The 14,917-nt window shown below is 55.0% G+C and overlaps 3 protein-coding genes across 3 annotated transcripts; 2 read left to right on the top strand and 1 right to left on the bottom strand.

Moving 5' to 3' along the window:
• Positions 1–399: 399 nt before the first annotated feature.
• On the bottom strand, positions 400–4,054 carry LOC138098848 (acidic mammalian chitinase-like). Its single transcript, XM_068995711.1, has 11 exons — positions 3,980–4,054; positions 3,501–3,530; positions 2,949–3,150; positions 2,666–2,722; positions 2,396–2,561; positions 2,181–2,305; positions 1,878–2,001; positions 1,573–1,758; positions 1,229–1,348; positions 998–1,139; positions 400–738 (listed from the first exon to the last, which is right to left on the bottom strand). Exons 1-11 carry the CDS (start codon positions 4,002–4,004, stop codon positions 482–484), a joined length of 1,434 nt encoding a protein of 477 aa, XP_068851812.1. The 5' UTR covers positions 4,005–4,054; the 3' UTR covers positions 400–481.
• A 3,200-nt stretch (positions 4,055–7,254) lies between these two features.
• LOC138098849 (acidic mammalian chitinase-like) lies at positions 7,255–10,403 on the top strand. Its single transcript, XM_068995713.1, has 11 exons — positions 7,255–7,351; positions 7,801–7,830; positions 8,181–8,382; positions 8,572–8,628; positions 8,733–8,898; positions 8,989–9,113; positions 9,292–9,397; positions 9,484–9,669; positions 9,815–9,934; positions 10,030–10,171; positions 10,313–10,403. The coding sequence occupies exons 1-10, from the start codon at positions 7,327–7,329 to the stop codon at positions 10,162–10,164; spliced, it is 1,152 nt and encodes a 383-aa protein (XP_068851814.1). The 5' UTR covers positions 7,255–7,326; the 3' UTR covers positions 10,165–10,171; positions 10,313–10,403.
• A 285-nt stretch (positions 10,404–10,688) lies between these two features.
• Positions 10,689–13,768, top strand: CIMAP3 (ciliary microtubule associated protein 3). Its single transcript, XM_068995785.1, has 6 exons — positions 10,689–10,880; positions 11,190–11,332; positions 12,060–12,158; positions 12,294–12,427; positions 12,851–12,977; positions 13,397–13,768. The coding sequence occupies exons 1-6, from the start codon at positions 10,799–10,801 to the stop codon at positions 13,463–13,465; spliced, it is 654 nt and encodes a 217-aa protein (XP_068851886.1). The 5' UTR covers positions 10,689–10,798; the 3' UTR covers positions 13,466–13,768.
• Positions 13,769–14,917: the final 1,149 nt, after the last annotated feature.

The raw sequence follows: 14,917 nt of genomic DNA, 5'->3' as shown, positions 1-14,917 counted from the left end.
CCAAACCAGGCTGGATTCCATGATTCCATGTCTTACACAGGCTTTAAAACCCTGGAGAAACCAACTGCCTTTATCGTGGTTTTTTTTTACCTATGGCAAGGCCAAAGTGCTCCATTTCTATACAAAACTGCAAAAAAAATTCCTCTTCACCACAGATCTCGATCTGTGACTGAACAAAGAGGAACAACAACTCAGCTCTCTGGCCTGCAACCACTTTGCTCCTCCAAATGTTGCCGGAAGACTCCTGGAAAATCCCTCCAGCCCCACAGGGCAGGGAAGAAGAGCAGGCAACATTGACACCTGCCGTCGGGAATTCTAATAGCCACGCGCTCCAGGATTCCCAGAGAGCCAAGAGCTGGTGAAAGCCAGCCAGAAAAAAAGAAGTCGAACCACGGAGGATTGTTTGCAGAAAGCTTTATTTAATCACCACCGGTGCCAACAATTGGATCTGAGGGATGGATTGGCTGGAAAAGGGTTGGGATCACTGGGGCCAGTTGCAGCAGGAACAGACGGGGTCGAAGACCAGCCCCTGCTCACAGGTCTGCACGAAGGTCTGCCCGTTCACGCAGCTGTAGAAGTTCCTCTTGTTGTTGGGGTCTGCGTAGATCCCGTTGGGTTTCCCGGCGCAGAAGCCGCTGCCGCCGGAGCCGTCGGAGCCGCCGGAGCTGCCGCTGGTGGTGGTGGTGGTGGTGGGAGCCTCGGTGATGGGGGGCAGGGGCTCAGCGGGGGGAACACAGTCTGGAATTCAAGAATTCAAGCAGGAGAAGGTTTATTTTCGTGTTCCCGGTGTTTCATCTCTCCCATAGGAAGCTTGGGAGTCTCCATGAGGGAGCTGCTCCCACTGGTGGTGGTGGGAGCCTCAAATGGGAGGAAGGGGGAACAGAGTCTGGAATTCAGGCAGGAAAGGGTTGGAAGTGTTGGATTCCTCCCCATCCCTTCACAGGGAGTTTGGGAGTCTCCAGCAAGGAGCTGCTCCCGCTCTCCCAGAGCCACTCACCGCTGCTCTCCAGCCCCAGGCCCTTCTTCAGCGTGGAGATCAGGGGGTATTTGCCCTCGTGGCAGAAATCCCCAGTGAAGTCGTCCATGTCCAGGGCCCAGACCATGGCACCTCCAAAGTTGTTCTCCTTCAGCCAATCCACCTGTGGGGAGGAAAATCCCAGTGAGCCCCAGCAACTGATCCCACAGAAGGCTCCGGCCCCATCCCAGCACAGCCCCGCTGCCCCCAGACCTTGAGGCCGAAGCTCTTGACGTTGTCGTAGCCGACCCATTCGCTGTCCTTGTAGGCGTAGGGCACGTCCTGGGGTTCATCCCAAGCCTGGGTGGCTCCAGAGCTCAGGAGAGTGCAGATCTGGGGAGAAGGAAGCAGGAATGTTATCCACAGAAAGGGAAAAGCCCAGGCTCGGCCGTTGTCTTGGCTTTATCCTCTGGTTTTGTGCCATTTCTCTGGCCCCTGAGTATTTAACTTTTTCCTAGCGATTCTATGGACAGCTTTGTGTCTGAAAACTCCATGGGAGCTTCCTGATAAATTCCTTCAAATGATTTGGGAAAGGAATGTGATGGGAACATCCATACCTCGTAGTAAGCCAGGGTTCCGGCCTCCCTGGTGTAGGGCCCAGCTGGGCCAGGGCCGGACGCTGGAGCTCCAACGGAGGTGTCAGATGGGTTCTGCAGGGTGAAGCTCTTTCCATAGGTTGGGAATCCCACCAGGAGCTTCTCAGCTGGGGCACCATTGCTCTTCCAATAATTCATGGCGTATTCCTGCAAGAAACCAGTCCTGCTCAAGTCTTGGCCGGGATTTGGAGGATGAATTCCTCAAAACCTCCTCAGGGGAGCCATGAGGGATCTGAGACTTGTGAGCGTCCCACAAAAACACTCACAACGTTGAAGTATTTGTAGTCCCCGGTGTCAGCAGGGCCGGCAAACAGGGGGCTGTTCTCACCAGTGTTCTTCTCCCAGGAGCCGTGGAAGTCGTAGGTCATCACGTGGATGTAATCCAGGTACCTGCGGGGAGTAGGGGCTGCGTCCTGACCTGAGGCACCAGAGCTCTGGGTGCCCGGTCACCCCCCAGCCCCGGCCACGGCCCCTCCTGCTGCACACGGGGCTCCCTCAGGGAATCTTTCACTTCAGCACTTCAGGAAAGCCTTCAAATCCCCCCCAGTGAGCCCAGATTTGCCACTCACTTGCCAATCTCAGCAATCTCGTAGCCAGCCTGGATGGTGGAAAGTCCGGCAGCAACAGCGGCGGTGACCATGAGCCGGGGCTGGTTGGTCTGTTCGGCTTCCTGCTCGAAGGCTGCCAGCAGTTCCTGAGGGATCCCAGGGACAGGAATCACCTGGGGGCTCTGGGATGGGGCTTTGCAGCCGCCCAGGGCTCACAGGCCTGGAGCCAAGCCCACCTTAACCAGGACAGTGAAGAGACCCTTGTCCTGGGCTGGGCTGCCCCTGGAGCCGGGGTATTCCCAGTCCAGGTCCAGCCCGTCGAATCCGTACTGGCGCAGGAATTTGACCACGGAGTTGATGAAGGTCTGGCGGTTCTGGGGTGTGGAGACCATGGTGGTGAACCTGGGCAAGCAGAGCGGGACAGAGATGGGGTTGGGTTGGAGCCTCTTCCTCCTCTCCTTTCTTTTCCACGCTGCTTTTTAGGGCAGGACATGGTTTGAACTCACTTGGCTGTGCCAAAATTCCATCCTCCAATGGCCAGCAGGGTCTTCAGGTCTTTGTTCCTGAAAGGGAAGTGGCAGGAACCGGAGTTATTGCAAGTCCACAGCGCTCAGAACTGCTGTCCCTGAGCTCAGAGAACGGGGTTGTCACCCTGTCCCGCCCTGTCCGTGTCTCCCTCCCTCTTCTCTCAGCATCCCTCACCCAGAACCGCTGCCACCGTGCAGAGACTGAAGCACAGGGCAGGACTGGGAGGGAGCAGCAGCCCTGCCCGAGGCTGCCGGCACTCACTGGTTCTTGAGGCCATTGAAGGACTTGTACAGGGTCTCATCATTCCACTCGTAGGTGGTGATCTCGTTGTTGTTCATGCCGGCGAAGGCGTAGATCAGGTGGTTGCACAGGCAGGGGTCGACATTTTCGGGGGTGTATTTGCCCAGGCCAGGCCTGTACTGGGCCCAGTTGGTGAAGTAACAGGTCAGCACATAGGCAGTGCCTGCGGGGAGACACAGGGCATGGAGGGGCCTGCAGCGCCCTGGGCACAGCCCGGCCCCTGCGGGCACAGCGGCCGCACGGAGCCGCGGGCAAGCAGCGGGCACAGGCTCCCTGTGCGGGCCAGGAGCTCAGGGAAAGGGCAGCAGGGCTGGCGATGCCTCGGACGCTGCCGGGCTCCCCGGGACAGCCCCGCAGCGGGCGCCTTCCTCCCCTGGCCCTGGGGACGGCTCGGTCCCGCAGCCTCGGGTGTCCTTCAGCTCCTGGCTCGGGCTCTGTGCCCCCGACGGGCCCTTCCTGCCCGGGAGGCAGCCGGGAGCTCCAGGGGAGCTGCTGGAGGGAAGAAGCACCTACCGACGTGGGCGTTCAGCAGCAGGGCCAGGCCTGGCGGGGCACAAGGAAACAACAAACAGGTCACTGGTTGCTCTTAGAAATGCAAAGGTCTTGTGCAAGACTCTGCTCCCAAGCTGAGGCAGAGGAGGTTTTCGACAGAAGAGGCTAAAATCTGTCAAATCATTTCAGGTAAAAGCATAGGAAAGGACCCAAACAGGTGCCAAAGCAGTCATTGGACTTTCAGATTTATATTTCAAAGCACATTTCAGTCCCGGCCTGCGATGGACTCTGTCCATGTTCAAAGCAGAACAGACCCCCAACAGCAGCAGCACTAAAGAATGGAAGTCTCCCACCCAAAAGGAAATTGTGAAACCTTTGACAGAAAAGAGAGAGCAGCATCTTTATCCCTCCAACCCCCCTGTACAGCAGCAGAGTGCCAGTGGCAGAGCCAGCAGCCCTGGGCAGGAGGGCAGAGAGCTGCAGTTTGCAGCGGCACTCACCGGTGAGCAGAGTGAGCTTGGCCATCTTGGACCAGGACTGATGTGCTCGGGCTCTCTCCCACTTTTATACCCTGCTCCTTCCTCCTGCCAGTCTTACATCAACAGCGAAGGACAAACATTACGAAACTTGGCAAAGATCCCCATCGCCAAATCGGACACCAGGACAATGGGCAGAGCACCCCAGCTGGAGGGGTCACTGGTGTGGGGCCGTGCCACGTCCTGGTGCTGCAAGGGCAGATAAAGAACGGGATTAGATTTCTGGGATTGTCCAAATGCTGTTCTTAACAACAGCTTTGTGTCCCCGCTGGCGACTGCGCAGGGAGCGATGGCTGAAGTGTGAGACCTTGTGCTGTCCTGGAGCCCTTCCAGACATGGTGGCACTGCCAAACCCACGCTCTGGGCTTTGCCAGGGTTGGGTGTCCTTGGTGGGACCGTCCCAAGGCAGGGCTGAGCGGGGTTCTGGCTCCCAGCACTGGGAATGCTGGAGGCTCTGGGATCTGGGCTCACTCGCTGTGGGCAGCGTTGGGACAGAGGGACCTTTGTGGTCTGAGCTGTCTCTTGCCCACCCAGCTGAGGTGGGGGCACGTCATGGAAGCAGAGGAAGTTTCTTTATTTCTTGGGGGTCAAACTCTACAAAGGAGGCCCCAGAAGATGGGGCAGGTTCATTTTCCTCTCACATTTATCCCCTCCTCTTCCTGCTCAGCTCTTTCCCAATCTGAGACACCCCCATGTTGCCAAGCATTCCTGTTTCTCCTTAAGTGCAGCTCCGACAGCTGAATGCCTCAAAATCTCCTTTCCACATTTTTATTTCGGTTTCTGCCCAGGTGGAGACTCCACACTCTCACCCTGTGTGAGGAGACCGGGGATTTCTTCCCTTTCCCCCACTCAGGAGTGGGACACAGCAGGGACACGGCCGTGTCCCTGCACTGGGATGTTGTTTAATTCCTGCTGGGGTGACACCAAGGTGACTTTCCAGGAGGTCACAGCCTGGTATCAGATGCTGGCCAACGTGCAGATTAAAATGAAGCCTGAGCCTTCGGGATTTCGTGCAGGCACGGGGTGGGATACGGCTGATAACAGGACAACATCCTTGAGGAGTATTTTTCCAGTGTTTTTCTTGCTTGATAAAGTCACAAGGTACAAATTCAACTGGAATAGATCTGGAAAATCCCACCCTCAGTGACCTCTGGAGCCTTTTCAGCTCTGTTATCCATGGAAGGTGTTTTGGTGTGGAAAGGAGAGCGTTTGGGGCAGGCTCAAGGGTGCTTGTTCTCACAGGGGAGGTAACAAATGAGAGTCGGGCAACTTCTGGAGTTTTCCTTCAGGACTTTTCCAGCTTTTTTCTGGTCTGACAAAGCTGCTTAGCTGTGGGCACAAGAATTGGTCCTTGCTGAAAGAATTCCAATTTAAAAGAGCAGACGGGGGACTTTCCAGCTGTCCCAGTGTTGGATTGCAGAGAGATTCCACCACTCTGGGCTGCTCCTGCTGCATCTCCCCTCTGGAACTGCCATCCCGCTGATTCCGTGGCTGTTGGGATTGAGTCCGTCTGTCCTTCCGCTCTTTCCCGACGGCTCACGGAGAGCAGACCCTGATGTTTGCTGGTATCCAAGCTCAGCAGTGCCCAGGTGCTCCTTCCAGGATGATTCCTTAAACCTTCTCCTCCTTCTTGTCCTGGAGGTTTGGCAGATTCAGGGATGGCACCAGCACAGCCAGAGATGTGTCTGTCAGGAAAAATCCCCAAAAATCTGCTGTTTTCTCCCAAAACCTTGGGCACCCCAGCCCAGCTGACCTCGCTGTGCCCCAGCCATTCCTTCAGGGAGTTAGTTTGGCTCTATCTGCCCTTGCTGGGGACACTTGGAATGTCACCATGGAAAGCTCCACAGGGACAAGTGGGAAAGTCCCTGGAATGGCACTGTGTCCTTTGGACATCATTGGGATCCTTATCGGGATGCAGGGATGCAGGTCCGGGTTCCTGGAACAGGGACACTGGAGCTGGCAGCTCCCAGAGGGATTTGTGCCAATGGCTGGGAGGTCCTTGGGATAGCCAAGATCCAGCTTGGGATTCCCACATGGAGCAAAGGCGCCGTTGGGTCTGGATGTGAGGAGCTGGATGAGTTTTCCAAGGAAAACTTTGGGAAAGCCAGGCTTCCTTTGGGCTGCTGGTCTGGTGCTCCTCAGTGCAGGCAGAGAAGTGACAACTGCCCCGGGGACAATCTGTTCCCAGGATGGATTTAGTTTTTTAGTGTGGAATGGCGTTCTTGGGAATTTTCCTGGGGGGAATTATCCCAAAAATGTCATCACGTGGATGTAATCCAGGTACCTGTGGGGAGCAGGGGCTGTGTCCTGACCCGAGGCACCAGAGCTCTGGGTGCCCGGTCACCCCCCAGCCCCGGCCACGGCCCCTCCTGCTGCACATGGGGCTCCCTCAGGGAATCTTTCACTTCAGCACTTCCAGGAAAGCCTTCAAATCCCAGCGCAGGGAGCGATGGCTGAAGTGTGAGACCTTGTGCTGTCCTGGAGCCCTTCCAGACATGGTGGCACTGCCAAACCCACGCTCTGGGCTTTGCCAGGGTTGGGTGTCCTTGGTGGGACCGTCCCAAGGCAGGGCTGAGCGGGGCTCTGGCTCCCAGCACTGGGAATGCTGGAGGCTCTGGGATCTGGGCTCACTCGCTGTGGGCAGCGTTGGGACAGAGGGACCTTTGTGGTCTGAGCTGTCTCTTGCCCACCCAGCTGAGGTGGGGGCACATCATGGAAGCAGACAGGAGGAATCCCATCACTAAAGAAAAACCCAAACAGTTTTTACTGAGTCATTCTCCACCTGATAAAGTTCTTCTGTAAGAAGCATTGTTTTTGTCATCTTTCCCCAGTCTCCTGACACCCATGGTCACAAGAACAAGTGGGAGGACAACGCAGCAGAACCTGATTCTGATTCACTTTGTTTCCATCAACACAAAGGACACCCAACCCTTGTGCAAACCCTTTGTTTTGGCAGTGCCACCATGTCTGGAAGGGCTCCAGGACAGCACAAGGTCTCACACTTCAGCCATCGCTCCCTGCGCAGTCGCCAGCGGGGACACAAAGCTGTTGTTAAGAACAGCATTTGGACAATCCCAGAAATCTAATCCCGTTCTTTATCTGCCCTTGCAGCACCAGGACGTGGCACAGCCCCACACCAGTGACCCCTCCAGCTGGGGTGCTCTGCCCATTGTCCTGGTGTCCGATTTGGCGATGGGGATCTTTGCCAAGTTTCGTAATGTTTGTCCTTCGCTGTTGATGTAAGACTGGCAGGAGGAAGGAGCAGGGTATAAAAGTGGGAGAGAGCCCGAGCACATCAGTCCTGGTCCAAGATGGCCAAGCTCACTCTGCTCACCGGTGAGTGCCGCTGCAAACTGCAGCTCTCTGCCCTCCTGCCCAGGGCTGCTGGCTCTGCCACTGGCACTCTGCTGCTGTACAGGGGGGTTGGAGGGATAAAGATGCTGCTCTCTCTTTTCTGTCAAAGGTTTCACAATTTCCTTTTGGGAGGGAGACTTCCATTCTTTAGTGCTGCTGCTGTTGGGGGTCTGTTCTGCTTTGAACATGGACAGAGTCCATCGCAGGCCGGGACGGAGATGTGCTTTGAAATATAAATCTGAAAGTCCAATGACTGCTTTGGCACCTGTTTGGGTCCTTTCCTATGCTTTTACCTGAAATGATTTGACAGATTTTAGCCTCTTCTGTCGAAAACCTCCTCTGCCTCAGCTTGGGAGCAGAGTCTTGCACAAGACCTTTGCATTTCTAAGAGCAACCAGTGACCTGTTTGTTGTTTCCTTGTGCCCCGCCAGGCCTGGCCCTGCTGCTGAACGCCCACGTCGGTAGGTGCTTCTTCCCTCCAGCAGCTCCCCCGGAGCTCCCGGCTGCCTCCCGGGCAGGAAGGGCCCGTCGGGGGCACAGAGCCCGAGCCAGGAGCTGAAGGGCACCCGAGGCTGCGGGACCGAGCCGTCCCCAGGGCCAGGGGAGGAAGGCGCCCGCTGCGGGGCTGTCCCGGGGAGCCCGGCAGCGTCCGAGGCATCGCCAGCCCTGCTGCCCTTTCCCTGAGCTCCTGGCCCGCACAGGGAGCCTGTGCCCGCTGCTTGCCCGCGGCTCCGTGCGGCCGCTGTGCCCGCAGGGGCCGGGCTGTGCCCAGGGCGCTGCAGGCCCCTCCATGCCCTGTGTCTCCCCGCAGGCACTGCCTATGTGCTGACCTGTTACTTCACCAACTGGGCCCAGTACAGGCCTGGCGAGGGCAAATACACCCCTGAGAACATCGACCCCTACCTGTGCAACCACCTGATCTACGCCTTCGCCGGCATGAACAACAACGAGATCACCACCTACGAGTGGAATGATGAGACCCTGTACAAGTCCTTCAATGGCCTCAAGAACCAGTGAGTGCCGGCAGCCTCGGGCAGGGCTGCTGCTCCCTCTGGGGCTGGGCAGGGCAGGGTGACAGCCCCGTTCCCTGAGCTTGGGGACAGCGGCTCCGGGCGCTGCCCGTTGGCCCTTGGCCTTTCCCACCAAAAGGACCCGGCCTGCAAAGCCTTGGGGTGACTCCGGTTCCTGTCCCCTCCTTGCAGGAACAGTAACCTGAAGACCCTGCTGGCCATTGGAGGATGGAATTTCGGCACAGAGAAGTGAGTTCAATCCAACTCTTTCCAATAATGACTCCCAGGAAAGGGAGGGAAAGGAGGAAGAGGCTCCAACCCAACCCCATCTCTGTCCCGCTCTGCTTGCCCAGGTTCACCACCATGGTCTCCACACCCCAGAACCGCCAGACCTTCATCAACTCCGTGGTCAAATTCCTGCGCCAGTACGGATTCGACGGGCTGGACCTGGACTGGGAATACCCCGGCTCCAGGGGCAGCCCAGCCCAGGACAAGGGTCTCTTCACTGTCCTGGTTAAGGTGGGCTTGGCTCCAGGCCTGTGAGCCCTGGGCGGCTGCAAAGCCCCATCCCAGAGCCCCCAGGTGATTCCTGTCCCTGGGATCCCTCAGGAACTGCTGGCAGCCTTCGAGCAGGAAGCCGAACAGACCAACCAGCCCCGGCTCATGGTCACCGCCGCTGTTGCTGCCGGACTTTCCACCATCCAGGCTGGCTACGAGATTGCTGAGATTGGCAAGTGAGTGGCAAATCTGGGCTCACTGGGGGGATTTGAAGGCTTTCCTGAAGTGCTGAAGTGAAAGATTCCCTGAGGGAGCCCCATGTGCAGCAGGAGGGGCCGTGGCCGGGGCTGGGGGGTGACCGGGCACCCAGAGCTCTGGTGCCTCAGGTTAGGACACAGCCCCTGCTCCCCGCAGGTACCTGGATTACATCCACGTGATGACCTACGACTTCCACGGGCCCTGGGACGGCTCCACGGGCGAGAACAGCCCCCTGTTCAGTAGCGGCAGCACCCTCAGTGTTGTGAGTGCCTTTGGGGCCTCTGGCCCAGGGCTCCTCTTCCCGCCAGCCCATCCCAGCCCGGCCTTGACCCGTGCTGGCTTCTGCAGGAATACGCCATGAACTACTGGAAGAACAACGGTGCCCCAGCTGAGAAGCTCCTGGTGGGATTCCCAACCTACGGGAAAACCTTCACCCTGCAGAACCCATCCAACACCGGCATCGGAGCCCCAACCTCCGGCCCTGGCCCCGCGGGACCCTACACCGGGGAGGCCGGGCTCTTGGCTTACTACGAGGTGCGTGTGGGACTCGCCCCCAGCGCTGCAAGGGCAGCACGGACACTGCTGGGACTTCCCAGCATGGAATTCCTAACCCAGCCCACGTTCCCGCTGCCCTTTCCACAGCCCCTCGCTGATTGTCCTGCTCTGCCCTTTTTCCCAGATCTGCAGCTTCCTGAACTCCGGAGCCACCCAGGCTTGGGATGCCCCCGAGGACGTGCCCTACGCCTACAAGGGCAGCGAATGGATCGGCTACGACAACGTCAAGAGCTTCGGCCTCAAGGTCTGGGGGCAGCGGGGCTGTGCTGGGACGGGGCCGGAGCCTTCTGTGGGATCAGTTGCTGGGGCTCACTGGGATTTCTCCTTGGCACCCCACAGGTGGATTGGCTGAAGGAGAACAACTTTGGTGGGGCCATGGTTTGGACCATCGACCTGGATGACTTCACCGGCACCTTCTGCCACGAGGGCAAATACCCCCTGATCTCCACGCTGAAGAAGGGCCTGGGGCTGTGACCGTGCCGTGAGTGAGCCGGGAGGGAGCCGGGCTTCTGCCCCTTCCAGCGGCTCCAGAGGCCACGGGGCTGGGAACGCTGTGGGGCCGTGGGAGGGGGGGCATTTAAACACCATCCCTTCCCCAAGGAAAATCCTGCTTTCTTTTCAGGCTGCCAGAGCTCTGCACAGCGCCGTCCTCACAGCCCTGCAGCTGCTGAAGGTGTGGGGGGAGCTGCAGAGCCGATGGTGGGGACCGGCCATGGAGATCCCGATGCTGTTCCAGCCCATTGATCCTCTGATCCAACTGCGCACAATAAGAATGATTAAATAAAGCTTTCTGCAAAAGCAACAACTTCCTGCTTCAACTCATTCAATCCTTTGTATTCCGGTTCTTCCTGATTCTATCAGGACGTTCACACTTCTGCTTGGGGAAGGGCTTGGATTTAATCCCAGCCTGGCATTTTCCCCGGGGTTTTTTTTTCTGCCCTACCCTGGCAGCCACTTGGAAACCGGGAGAGGAACTGTTGTCACATCCCCAAGGCTGTGACATCACAATCCCAGGCTGCTCTCCTGAGCCAGCCCAGCACATTCCACAGGGAAATGTGAATCCTCAGCTTTCTCCCGCTCCTTCCATGGGCTGCCATCCCCTTGCTCCATGGCTATAACAACTGGAGCACGCAGAGCCCATCCCGGGAAGATCTGGCACGGCAGGATGGCAGCGGGGCAGGACCCAAAAGGTGAGAGCTGGGCGAGCTGGGGGCACCCAGGGGAGCTGTGTTTTCTTCTCCTTCACCTCCCCAGTTGCATCGGCTTCCCCAGCGACCTTCCCACCACGGAGCTGATCCCAATTCCTTGCTCAGGCTGGGGAAAACCAGCAGGGCAGGAGGGATCAGGCAGAGCCGAAGGGCAGATCCCTCCCAAATACCCAGGGTCAAGGGAGGTTCCCACGTGGGAGATGAAGGGGGAGCAGCAAGTGGTCACTGTTTTCTCTCTTTCCTCTGTTTTGTTCATCCCGCTGGTGGCATTTCCCTCTGCTCGTCCCCCAGCCGTGCAGAAGCGCATCTCCTCCGGGACAACCCAAGAACGGAAAATGTTCCCCTACTACTACGCCCCAGACAGGCTGGGAATCGAGGTGACAGCAGTGCAGGGAAACCCTCTCCTGGGGCCAGGCTCTTACCTGGGGCCAGAGGTGAGTTGTTCTTCCATTCTGGGCTCCTTCCCAGAAAGCACAGGAGCAATGGGGCCACAGCTGCCCCACAAACCCACTGCAGGATGCCCCACACCCACCTGGGAAAAGGAATTCTCTCCTTTCCCAACCAGTCCTCAAGGCTCTGCAGCAGTGAGAAATTAGGGGAATTAATAGGAATAAGATCTGCTGCTCATGCACTCCTGCCCTGTAAACCCGCTGCAGGATGTCCCCACACCCACCTGGAAAAAGGAATTATCTCTCTTCCCAACCAATCCTTGAGGCTCTGCAGGAATGAGAAATTAGGGGAATTAATAGGAATAATTATAGTAGGAATAGTATCTGCTGCTCATGCACTCCTGCCCTGCAAACCCACTGCAGGATGTCCCCACATCCACCTGGAAAAAGGAATTCCCTCCCTTCCCAACCAATCCTTGAGACTCTGTAGGAATGAGAAATTAGGGGAATTAATAGGAATAATTATAGTAGGAATAGTATCTGCTGCTCATGCACTCCTGCCCTGCAAACCCGCTGCAGGATGTCCCCACACCCACCTGGAAAAAGGAATTATCTCTTTTCCCAACCAGTCCTTGAGGCTCTGCAGGAAAGAGCAATCAGTGGAATTATTAGGAATAACTTTAATAGGAATAACGTTTGCTGCCGAGGTAATTCTGCCCTGCAAAGGGTGTCTTTAAAACATCAATAAATCATTTTGGGTTTCCAATTGCAGAAAAACATCCTCAAATCCTCCATGAGCACCCGACCCATGAGCAGCCGGGGATACGTGATGGGAGCCAGGACAGCCCCGCGCTTCCAGCTGAGCGCCCGGGTAAGGAGAAGGCCAAAAATGGAGGAGAAAGCAGCCAAAATATTCCCCAGCGAGGCTGTGACATCCACCTGGCTGCTGCTCTGGGAATGTTTGGCACAAAATCCTCCATCCTGAGGGGTTTTTTTTCCCCTGCAGACGGTGACCCCCGGCCCCGGCGCGTACCGGCCCTTCCCGAGGGATGAGAGGAGGTGCCAGCCTGCCCGTGTTCCCTTTTTCTCCAGCACACCTCGATTCCCAGCCCGGATTCCAGATCAGGAATTTTACCCTGGGTAATTTAACTCGTTTTCTCACAATAAGCAGGAATCCTGGCAGGGAGAAATGCACAAATGGGAGGTGGGGATGCAGTTCTCAGTAAAGCTTTTGATCTCCAAACAAAGCTTTTTAGCTGCAAAAAAAGGCTTTTTATCTCCAAAAAGCTGCCTCTGCTTTAGGCTTTAGCTTAGGACGATGACTGGGACACCACAGCATGGAATTCCCATGGATCTGCCCCGTGGGGCTCTGCTGAAAACAAAAAATCGCTTCAAAACCCAGGTCAGGGTTCTCGATGCTGCCTCACATCTTCCTTTTCTGAGGCATTATTGTTGCTGTGAATGAATAATTGTATTTTAGCTGACCACAGAGGTAAATTCAGGAATTACAAACCAGCCAAAACCAGCTCCAAAACTGAGATATCTGGTGCCTGTTTGCTTTAGGCCTGGAACTTACAACATAGAACAGCCTTTAACCAGAAGGGTCACTTGGCCGATGAAATTTGGGGCTCCAGACTGGGCCACAGTGGCAGCACTACCCCAGAGGATGGTGAAACTGCAAATCCAGAAGGTGAGGATGGGGATAAGAGGCTGTTATTCCTGCCTCAAAGCTTCTGAAAAAGGAAATTTCCTTTTCACTTCCCGTTTTCGCCATGTTTTGTTATCCTCTCCTGCTTCTGTGAGAGGAAATTTCCTTTTCAGTTTGTATTTTCACTGTTCTTTGTTATCCTTTCCTGCCTGGGCCACAGGAGACAAAGTGATTTTCTCTCAGAAAATGCCTGTTTGCAAAATCCTTCCAAAAAAAAAAACCCCTTTTATTCAGAAATTTCCTCTGGAAGTTTCCACTCCCGAAGGGAGCAAAGCGTGGCCTCCACTGCCTTGTGTGGCTCTGCTGGAAAGAAAATATCATTTAAAGCACAGGTCGAGGTCTCATCCCTTCCTTTTCTGGAACATTTTCATTGTTATTCATGAAAAGTTGGTGTTTTTTAGATGACTCTGGATAAAAAATTCCGGAAAAATCAGGCCAGACAAGCTTACCTGAAGCTGTACCACAGCTGAGGATTCCAACTGTGCCACAACCTCCTTCCTTTGGAAACGCTCACCTGCACCATCAAGCTTAATAAATCAAATATTTTAAATATTTTAAATGTTTTAAAATAGCTCTGCTCAGCTGTAACAAAAACAGCTCAATATTTTCAACCCCGTGCTCAGCACAAGTGCAAAACCAGCCCCATTCCAGCCACTTGGGAAGAAAGTTAACTCCAGAATTTGTTTTAAAATAGTTTAAAGAGGTCTTAAAATATTTTAATATGGTTTAAATATATTGAAGAGATTTTTTAAAAAATTGAAAATAATGAACTGAAATAAAATCCAAATACATGAAAGTAAAATAATAAAATAAAATAAAATAAAATAAAATAAAATAAAATAAAATAAAATAAAATCTTTTCAAACAGGGATTTCCTTCCTGGTGTCTGGAATAAGGCTGTAGTTTGGATTTGTGCTGAACACAAGGTCAATAATATTGGGATATTTTGGTTAATATTGGGATTTTTTGGTCATTGCTGTACAGGGCTTCCACAGCACTGGGGCCTTTCCTGCTTTTCCTGAGGGAGAAGTTGGGAAGTTTTGAGGGAGACACAAATGAAGGGATATTCCATCCTGCTCAGGATACGAAATGAGGGGGAAAGGGGAGGAATTGGGGGATATTTGGACAAGTCACAGGCTCCAAACCATTCCATGATTTTCCAGTCATTCCACGACCGCCTTGGATGAGGCCTTGCTCGCCTGGAGGTGCCTGTGGGAAGCAGGGAATCAACTCTTTGTTTTCCTTTGCTTGCCCTATTAAATCACCATTGTCTCAACCTGCGAGTTTTCCAGCTTTTCCCCTCACAAGTCTCTCCCAAATCCTGCTGGAAATAAATAAAAACCCTCTCCATGATCCCTTTGGAAAGGGAGGGAGGGAGCGGCTGCGAGGGGCTTGGAAACCACAACCCCAAGTCCCCCCCTCAGCTCATCCCCCTCCTTCCATGGATTTCCTCACTTTTCCCTCAAAATCCAGCTTTTCCTGAGGCAGGAAAAGAGCCAAATAACCACAACCAAAGGGCAGCTCCTCCATTTCCTCAGCGCCAGGAATGAACATCCCCATCTTCCCCTCAGCTTTTCCTGCTGTTCCCCCCCCTTCCACCAACTTTCTCATCATATCCCAAGGGATTTCCCCACAACCTGAGGAAAAATCAGGAATATTGAGGTGGTTTTGGTACCCTCAGAGGGTGTTCAATGTCTTTGTGCCCAAAATAACACCCTGAAAACTTCTGAGGGAAAGAGGCTGCGTTGGGACAGGCCCCACCAGGCCCCAGCAGGCCCCAGCAGGTGGATTTTTGCATTTTGGCTCCCTCCCTGATGACACAAAAATATTCTCAAGCCAACAAGAAAGATGCTTGAACTGAGAATCTGGCCACAAAAATAAACGTGGCCTGAAACAGAAAGTTCCTGGTGTTGGGGCAGCTG

The sequence above is a fragment of the Aphelocoma coerulescens genome, chromosome 26 (assembly GCF_041296385.1).
Source record: "Aphelocoma coerulescens isolate FSJ_1873_10779 chromosome 26, UR_Acoe_1.0, whole genome shotgun sequence".
Lineage (NCBI taxonomy): Eukaryota > Metazoa > Chordata > Aves > Passeriformes > Corvidae > Aphelocoma > Aphelocoma coerulescens.
The sequence above is the reverse complement of the archived record's forward strand: the minus strand, read 5'-3'. Positions and strand labels throughout refer to the sequence as shown.

Excerpts from the sequence above, each read along its gene's own strand:
- LOC138098848 (XM_068995711.1), bottom strand. The coding sequence starts at position 4,004 with ATGGCCAAGCTCACTCTGCTCACCG. Across the intron at positions 2,723-2,948 it reads TTCAATGGCCTCAAGAACCA|GAACAAAGACCTGAAGACCC; the intron begins GTGAGTGCCGGC and ends CTTCCCTTTCAG. Across the intron at positions 1,349-1,572 it reads GAACCCTGGCTTACTACGAG|ATCTGCACTCTCCTGAGCTC; the intron begins GTATGGATGTTC and ends CCTTCTCCCCAG.
- LOC138098849 (XM_068995713.1), top strand. The coding sequence starts at position 7,327 with ATGGCCAAGCTCACTCTGCTCACCG. Across the intron at positions 8,899-8,988 it reads TCTTCACTGTCCTGGTTAAG|GAACTGCTGGCAGCCTTCGA; the intron begins GTGGGCTTGGCT and ends GGGATCCCTCAG. Across the intron at positions 9,935-10,029 it reads TCAAGAGCTTCGGCCTCAAG|GTGGATTGGCTGAAGGAGAA; the intron begins GTCTGGGGGCAG and ends GGCACCCCACAG.
- CIMAP3 (XM_068995785.1), top strand. The coding sequence starts at position 10,799 with ATGGCTATAACAACTGGAGCACGCAGAGCCCATCCCGGGAAGATCTGG. Across the intron at positions 11,333-12,059 it reads GCTCTTACCTGGGGCCAGAG|AAAAACATCCTCAAATCCTC; the intron begins GTGAGTTGTTCT and ends TTCCAATTGCAG. Across the intron at positions 12,978-13,396 it reads TGAAACTGCAAATCCAGAAG|ATGACTCTGGATAAAAAATT; the intron begins GTGAGGATGGGG and ends GGTGTTTTTTAG.